Source organism: Pelodiscus sinensis, chromosome 1 (genome assembly GCF_049634645.1).
Source record: "Pelodiscus sinensis isolate JC-2024 chromosome 1, ASM4963464v1, whole genome shotgun sequence".
Taxonomy (NCBI): Eukaryota; Metazoa; Chordata; order Testudines; family Trionychidae; genus Pelodiscus; species Pelodiscus sinensis.
This window is the reverse complement of record NC_134711.1, coordinates 1,907,908-1,915,923: the sequence shown is the minus strand read 5'-3', so window position 1 is coordinate 1,915,923 and position 8,016 is coordinate 1,907,908. Positions and strand designations below refer to the sequence as shown.

The 8,016-nt window shown below is 60.1% G+C and overlaps 1 protein-coding gene across 1 annotated transcript; it reads left to right on the top strand.

Annotated features, from left to right (window-relative positions):
* Positions 1 to 2,113: 2,113 nt before the first annotated feature.
* Positions 2,114 to 7,518, top strand: LOC142827945 (interferon-induced protein with tetratricopeptide repeats 5-like). Its single transcript, XM_075924623.1, has 2 exons — positions 2,114 to 2,316; positions 4,447 to 7,518. Exons 1-2 carry the CDS (start codon positions 2,291 to 2,293, stop codon positions 5,843 to 5,845), a joined length of 1,425 nt encoding a protein of 474 aa, XP_075780738.1. The 5' UTR covers positions 2,114 to 2,290; the 3' UTR covers positions 5,846 to 7,518.
* The last annotated feature ends 498 nt before the right edge of the window (positions 7,519 to 8,016 follow it).

The following is an 8,016-nucleotide window of genomic DNA, read 5'->3' as shown; positions in this document are numbered from 1 at the left end:
CCGCAGGCCACTCCGCGAGTGCACCCCCCTCCTTCAGGCCAGGCAAAGTGCATTCCTGCGGCCCCCCTCGCTCCCCAGAAACCCCAGCCTGGTCCTGCCTGGCGCTCCCATGGAGCGTGCGCATTAGGGCGGGTGCTACCCTGGTGCAATGCGGGGCAAGGAGGGAGTGGGTGCGTCTCTGGGCGCACGGCTTCCATGAGCGCCCCCCCCCCCCCCCGGGAACCACTGGGAAAGGTTTCTGGAGTGACTGGTACGTCCACGGTGGCCGAAAGCGCTCGCGTGGGCCCCGCCCCTCTGCCAGCCGGACGCCCGGGTGGGGGGGGGGGGCTGGCTCTGAACAAGCCTTTCCCCCCAGCCCGTCCCTCGTTATCGGGGAGGACTCATTCCTTCCCACCTGGCCGATGGGAGCTGGCAACAGGGGCGGGATAACAGGCCTGGGGGGAGCCGGGCCCCTCCCACGAGCCTGGCATCCCAGGGCCTCAACCCCGCAGGGAGCCGCACAAAGGCCAGGCGTGAGGTGACAGAGTCCGGCCGCTGCCCCTCCAGCTCCTCCAACCCTGGCCAGGGTCCCACAGAGCCAGGTGCAGTGTGTGTGTGTGTGTGTGTGGGTGGGTGTGTGTGTGGGTGGGTGGGCAGGGGAGTGTCCACAGGAGGAGGGTGGGTGATGGGTTTCCTGCTGCAGTGTGTGTGTGTGTGTGTGTGTGTGTGTGTGTGTGTATGTGTGGGCGGGGGAGTGTCCATGGGGGGGGGTGATGGATTTCCTCCTGCATTATGTGTGTGTGTGTGGGGCGGGGGGTAGTGTCCACAGGAGGAGGGTGGGTGATGGGTTTCTTGCACCAGTGTGTGTGTGTGTGTGTGTGTGTGTGTGTGTGTGTATGTGGGTGGGTGGGTGTGCGGGGGAGTGTCTGCAGGGGGAGGGTGGGTGACCGGTTTCCTGCTGCAATGTGTGCGCGTGAGTGTGTGTGTGTGTGTGTGTGTTCGTGTGTTTGGGCGGGGGAGTGTCCGCAGGGGGTGTGTGTGTGTGACCGGTTTCCTGCTGTCCCGCCTCGTCTTGGGCCCCTGCCAGCTCTTCACACGATGACTCAGGAGACTGAAACTTGAGAAATGAAAGTGAGCGGGGCTGGGAGGAAATAGAAAGAGAAAGACACAAAAGAGGGCGAGGAAGCAGCGGGAGCCGAGAGCCCCTGCCTCACCCGGGGGGTAGGGACACGGTCCTACTGGGCCCTGCTCTGTGGGACTGAGGGCGCGTAGCAAAGCGCTCCCTGTGAGGGGTGGGGAGTGACCCCTCGGGGGGCTGGTCAGGTTGCCAGATGGTTCACGAAAAATCCCAAATGTCCCTCCCCCCCTCCAAAAAAAACACCGGGGAAAAAAATCTGTTGATGGGGAAAAAAGGTGTGTGTGGGGGGGGAGGGGAGGACCAAAGTTGTTGAGCAAAAAAAAAGGACACATGGCAACCTTCTGTGCTGGGAAGCCCAGGGTGGGATTCTACATGTGCAAGCGTGTGAGTGTGAGTGCACACGCACACATGGACATACGTGCATACAGACACACACGCATGAATGAACACAGACAGACACACACACCCCACGGACATAAACACACATGCACACTCACACATACACATTAACATTCGCACACGTAGACACAGAGACATGCACATGCACACAAGAACACACATGCACACTCACTCCCCCTCCACGGACATAGACACACACACACACACACATAAATATGAACACACACGAACACAGAGACATACACACACATAGCCACACATAGACACACACGTGAATGCATACAAACAGACCCACAAGAACAAACATGAACACTCACACAGACACACAGACACACGCACATGGACATTCACGCACACAGACATGCACATGCAAATTGACATGGATATGGACTCACACACACACACATGCACACTTACACATGGACACACCCCAATAGACACACACGCCCACGCCCAGATGTAAGTGTGCGTGGCTATCTTGCTCAGGGTAGAAGTGCGCCTGGCTATCTTGCTGCAGCTGATAATCCAGGCAGGGTCAAAGCTGCAGATCAGCCAGGGAGCTGAAAGTGAAGTTTCAAAGTTTCTCTTTCCCCGGCTCACTCTCACTTTCGGCTGCGATTCATCCCACCAGCCCGCACATAAAGGGCAGCCTCCCTCTGGCAGGCACAGTCCAGTCTGGCCCAGACGCGAGGCGGGTCTCTCCCGGAGCCGGGCCCTTGGACACCTTGGGAGGAAAGGCAGAGCCGGGAGAGGATCCGTCCCTACCGGGCTGGGATGGGCACACGGCCGATCGCAATGAGGTAGGGGGCTGGGGCGCCGGGGGAGGAGGGTGCAGCGCGAGCAGGGACTAAATTCCGACTCGGGACGTTAGGTGGCGATTAATTTGCTAATCGAGCAGTCGAGGGCATTTCCCTAGTCCTGAAGGAAGGGCAGGGACAGCGCTGGCTTCCTGCTCGCGCGGAGTCTCAGCTCGGCTGCCGCGCCGCATCCTGGAAGGGACGGAGCAGCCGGTCCCCCGGGTCTCCGCACAAGCCCCCGTCCCCGCTGCCTCCTGCGTTATTAGGGACGGGGAGCTGGCGGCGAGAGCACGCCGGTTCGGACCCACCCACCGCGAATGCTGCAGGCCAGAGCGCCGCGGGGAAAGGCAAACCTTTGGAGGCTTCGCTGTATAGAACGTGGCAGGCGCGTTACTCGGGAACCTCTCCCTCCCTGCCACGAGAACGCCTAGAAAACAAAGCCCTGGCGTCCGCCCTTCCTGGCTTTCAAAGCCTGTCCTGTCCCCAGACAGATGGGAAACCCAGCGGCAGTCGCTGGTCTGGAACCCAAAGGCATTGTTGGGAGGCAGGCAACTCGCCCGGTCCTCTACCTGCTGCCTTAGCACAGCTGCCGCTCTCCCTTCCAGGCTCCCCCGCGCCCTGCCAGCCCAGCTGGGGCTGCCTGGAATGGATGCTCCTCTGCCCAGAGCAGTGGGGACTGCCCTTGGCTGCCAGCTGGGATGCTACTGGTGGGCAAGCGGGACTGAGCCAGCAGCTTTGCATGGAGGTTCCCTTGTCCCTAATGAAGAGCAGCAGGGGAAAGGGGTGGGAGGGGGCTCGCGGGACCAGCTGCTCCGTCCCTTTCAGAACGCAGAGCGGCAGCCCCGGAGGTGGGGCGGAGAGGTTGTCCTGAGACCCAGCAGGGGACCAGAGACTAAGCCAGTGTCCTTGCACGCCGGCTGCTCTCAGTCATCTGAAGAGTGCAGAGCGGTGGGGGAGGAGGGGAGATTGAGTACTAGCTCCTGCTTCTCGGGCAGTCGACTACCCGTCCAGCTCCTTAATTCCGACAGCTTCCGAGCCTGCAATCCGGTTTGCAATCTCGGGGGTGGAGGTGTGTGTGCCCAGTCTCAGGTATCGTTGCTTCCTGGTGACTCTCCAGGCTGGTGACTCATTGGGCGAAAGCGAGCGCTTGGCCATCGGAGCTGACGCCTGTTTGCATTGTTCTTTGGCCAGCTCCCCTAGCTGTGACTTGCCGGGTAGCACCTCCCTCTCGCCGGCTCTGTGTCCCCCGCCCCCCACCATCCCTCAGTCTCCTCGGATGTGCCCTTCTTGGTGGTGGCACCGGCACTGAGCACTTCCATAGCACCTTCTGTCGGCCCCACGCTCCCATGGCCCCTCCTGTCCGCAGGGACCAAGCTCTCACTTGGGGGATTCACTGTCCCCTCGCGCAGGGGGCTGGGGCTTGGAGGCGCAATGCGACGGAATTAGGGGAGCTTCTCCAGAACAGAGCAGGTCACTTTCTGGACATCCCCACATATATGAGGTTAGATGGTTCGTGGTTGCCTCCCCGCCCCCGGATATGTCTGGGGGGGTTCATGGTACCAGGGAGCCTGGCTGGTGGAAAATAAGAATTTAGAACATTGAGAGCAGCGCCAGTGACCAGTGTGGCGCTTGCAAGAGGCAGGTGATAGGACAAGCGGGGGCAGGTACAGTGCGGGGAAAGGTGGTAACTGGCCGTGGCTGAAACTTCACGGAGCTTTGAAAGGGGAGGGGCGTAGGCCTGCAGGGCAGCAGAGGTCACAGAACACTGAGCAAAGGGCTCAGGGCAGACAATGTGGGATACTGGCGGAAGCCAATTCTCTCCACAAAACCCACAGCGGAGGCCACACTGGCTCTCCATTGACAGTAAACGGCGGCAGCGGGGTGGGGGAGAGAAAAAAAAAGTCTCTTGTAGGGTGGAAGTTTTTGTTGTCAAAATTGGGCATTTCCTCGACAGCAGTCGAATCGCAGTGCAAACGTTCCCCCTGTTTTGTTGCCAAAGGCAGGTTTGGGTGACAACATTTGGTAGTGGAGACCAGGCCTAAGGGTTTGGCTGCACAGCAGGAGCTCAGTACCCACTGCCCCCCAAGTTAGCGTGCAGCCCTGATCGAGTTTTCTTTTCCCCTCTCTCTGCAGCTCCCTGCCGCTGAAGGAGAAGCTGCAGGCCCTCCAGTGCCACTTCACCTGGGACTTTGAAATCAGGGACAAGGTGGACGCCGCTCACATCCTCCATACGGTGGCTCTCAGAGTTGCCCACACTCCCTACCCGAACCAGGCTGTGTTCCTGGCCCTGCAGGCTTATCTCTGCCACCTGCAAGGGCGATATGAGGACGCTCTGCAAAGCCTTAGGGAAGCTGAAGAGTTCCTGCATAGAGATCACCCAGGTAACGTCCCCCGCCAGGCCCTGGTCATTTACGGGAACTACGCCTGGATCTACTATCACCTGGCCCATTACGACGTGGTGGAGCGTTACCTGGACCAGGTGAGCCAGATCTGCCGCTCCCTGAACAGCCGCTCGCCATACGCAGCTCTGATCCCTGAGGTCCACGCACACAAAGGCTGGTCTCTCCTGGCGGCCGGCTTCCGCCACGGCCAAGAGGCCACGGAGTGTTTCCAAAGGGCATTGGCAGAAGACGAAGCCAATGGGGAATATCTTGCTGGGTCGGTAATCGCAGCCTACGCATTGTGGACCCACTTGTATGATCCTGTGTCTTGGAAGGAAGCCAAAGAGAAGTTGGGAGACATTATCCAGAAACAGCCCCATAACTATGAAGCGAAGGTGTATTTAGCCCGGCTCATTAAGAAGATAGATAGAGGCCAAGCTGAAGCCCTCTTGGAAGACGTGCAGAATAGCCGAGACCCTGAAGTCCTGAGGAATGCAGCCAAGTTCTTTCAAGCAGAGTTCCCAGATAAAAGAATTCCTATTCTACAGAGGGCAATATCGCTGGACCCCACGTACCATCTCCTGTACTATGACCTTGGTGTCTGCTACAAACAACAACTGGCGGTGGCCAACATGGGGAGAAGAGAAGAAATCTTGGCAGCTGCTACAGAGGCCTTCAAGATGGCTGTGCAGAAAGATCCCGTCTCTGTGTTTGCAAAGCTGGCGCTAGCTGAAATGCTCGGAGAAAAGACACCTGGCTACCAAGAAGAGATTTACCTCAACCTCATGAGCGAGGTGTCCACCCTCAGCAAGAGGTGCCAGCAGGCCGTCTACCTTCACTGGGGGGACTTTCTCCTCTACACGCGGGAGTCCCTGCCCAAGGCAGCTGAGATGTACAAAGCTGGTTTCGCCATCCCAGACAAGTACCTGGAGAGATTACACCTGAAAAGCAGGTTGCAAGAGGTGGCAGAAAAATTCCAGCAGAGCTCCCAGACCACTGAGGCGAAGGCCATTCGTGACTTCATTAACGCAAACGAACGCCCATGGGAGGAGAGGAAGTCCTCTGATGGCACCAGCAGAGCAGGAGGGTGGAGAAGTAGGGAAAATGGGGGATCCGCTACCTTCCTGGGGCGCACCAAGACCTCCTTCTGAACCAGCCCTGGTGTCCCACCCCTGTACCAACGCCGTGTGTGTTGCACCGGATCCTGGGTCCCTGCCTCGTTCAGACCCTGGGCCCTTCCTGCTGCTGCCTCTCGTGATTCTCGTTAGTGATTTGTATTGGCAGCCCCTGACATGCCCCAGGATCCCACCCAGCCTGGCCCCAGAGAGCCTGCGGCGGAGGGACCCAGCAAATCAACAGGGCAGCACAAGGGGACATGACTGCTCAGCCCAACAGACCGTGGTCTCAGCCCACCAGTGGCTCAGCCACGGCCGAGAGGGCCGGAAGCGTTGTGGAGCTGCACGGCTGTTTCCACTCAGAGGGGACGGAGCCCCCCTCCGGGTCTCTAAGCCTCTGGCAAACCTCCCCACAAGCTCTGCTGCTTTCTCACACCCCCGCGGGACCTCGGTGGGGAGTTTCCTCTACCCGTCGCTCCCAGAGCAGGCCCCCCGGCTGGCGTCTCAGAGGTTAGCGCGGTGGAAATCAAGCAGCTCCCTTTGTTCTCCGCTGGCGTGCGAGAACCCAGCATTGCTCTCCATGGGGGTGGCAGCTCAGGGGCGTCTGAGCATGGAGGGTCTTTTCCTAAAGGGCTGTAAGCTCCCGGGGAGGTGGGGAGAAAGGGGGTGCAGCGGTGCGGGTAAAGGCCTCTTACCTGGCAGGGTCACAAGCCCTGCTGTGGGTGCCCAGTTCCCAGAGCCCTCGAGTACAGGGAGCCCACCAGGTGCTAGGGAAGCCGCTCTCCCGGGCCCCACAGCCCTGCAGTGATGGGACCAGCAGACAGCCTGGGCCAGCAGGGTGCCCGTGAGCGGGGGCTGGGCTGGGGCTGGGGTGTGCACCCCAGGGTGGTGCTGGGGGCCTGTTTTGGTAGGAAGACTCCAGACTAGGGCCCTGCTTTCAGCCCCAATCCTGTTCCGCTGCAAACGTGGGCAGCCAGCCGGTGCCTGCCCCAGGGCTGTCCGGGGGTGGGGTCCCTCCCAGCGGCTCTGTGGGGTTACTAACCCTCGCCAGGCCAGGCCTCGGGCATCGGCATCGACAGACCAACACAAAGCAAAGCAGCTTTGCATCCTCTTTAGATCCACTGCCCCAGCCGTGGGCTCCGGGTGCTGCCCGTTCCCTCCTCCGCCCCACAGAACTAGGGCACAAACCAGGCTTTTAAAAAGTCCATTGTCCTTGCTCTGTCGCTCCCCTCCTTCCTTCCCGTCGGGCCGTGGGGCTCCAACTTTTTGGCCCGTGGCCCGCCTGGCTCAATGCAGAGCCAATCGGTTGCTAATGGCAACACGCCACTAATTACGTCCTTCTGACCCAGCTATTTTGCGAGTGCGGCCGCTGGGGGGAACCGTTCATGTGAACCAGTTAGAAAGGACACGTTCATGTGATTAAACCGATTAAACGCTTTAACGCTTTCGTGCGAATTTGTCAAACGTCATTTTAAATAAACTGAAACATTCCGTCCAACAATAACGGTTTCGATGTTGTCGTTTTGCCAGCGGTGGGGAACCTCTTCCAGGTCGGGGGCCACGGACCCCAGAAAACTCAGTTGGGGACCATGCAAGTGAGGAGCAGAAAACCTCCAGAACCCCCCAACTGGGGACACCTCGTTTCTCTGGCGCTCCAGCCCCACAGGGGGAGGGGGAGGGGCAGGAAGGACTGAGGGTCAGGGCTTCACATGGGCCCATTTACGTTTCTGGGGTTAATGGATTTTCTGGACCCCCCTTAGGCTTCAGGGTGGGGCCAAAAATGAGGGGTTCAGTGAGTGGGACAGGGCTGCTAGTGCGTGGGATAGGTAGGGGGTGCAGATCTGGGTGAGTTGGGGTTCAGGAGGGAGCAATGGGGTGAGGTCTGGGTGGGAGGGATGGTGCAGGGGCAGGGGCTGGGTGAGTGAGGGAACAGGGGAGGACGCGGAAGGAAAGGACGGGGCAGGTAACGGAGGCCCCGGGGAACCGAGGTGAAGAGAACCCCGGGACGCCCACACCAGGGTAGAGCGCGGGTCGGGCTTGCCGCTGGGGGGTTTGTAAGGCCCAGGGAGGGTCGCGGAGTTCATGAGCAGGCGAGTTTAGGGGCAAGCCCCCACCTGCTTCCACTGGGAGCCGAGCTCCTGGTGTTAGGGCCCTGGGCCTGGGTCCGGGAGTGAGGGAGAGCCCGGACCCCACCCTGCCAGTGGGGG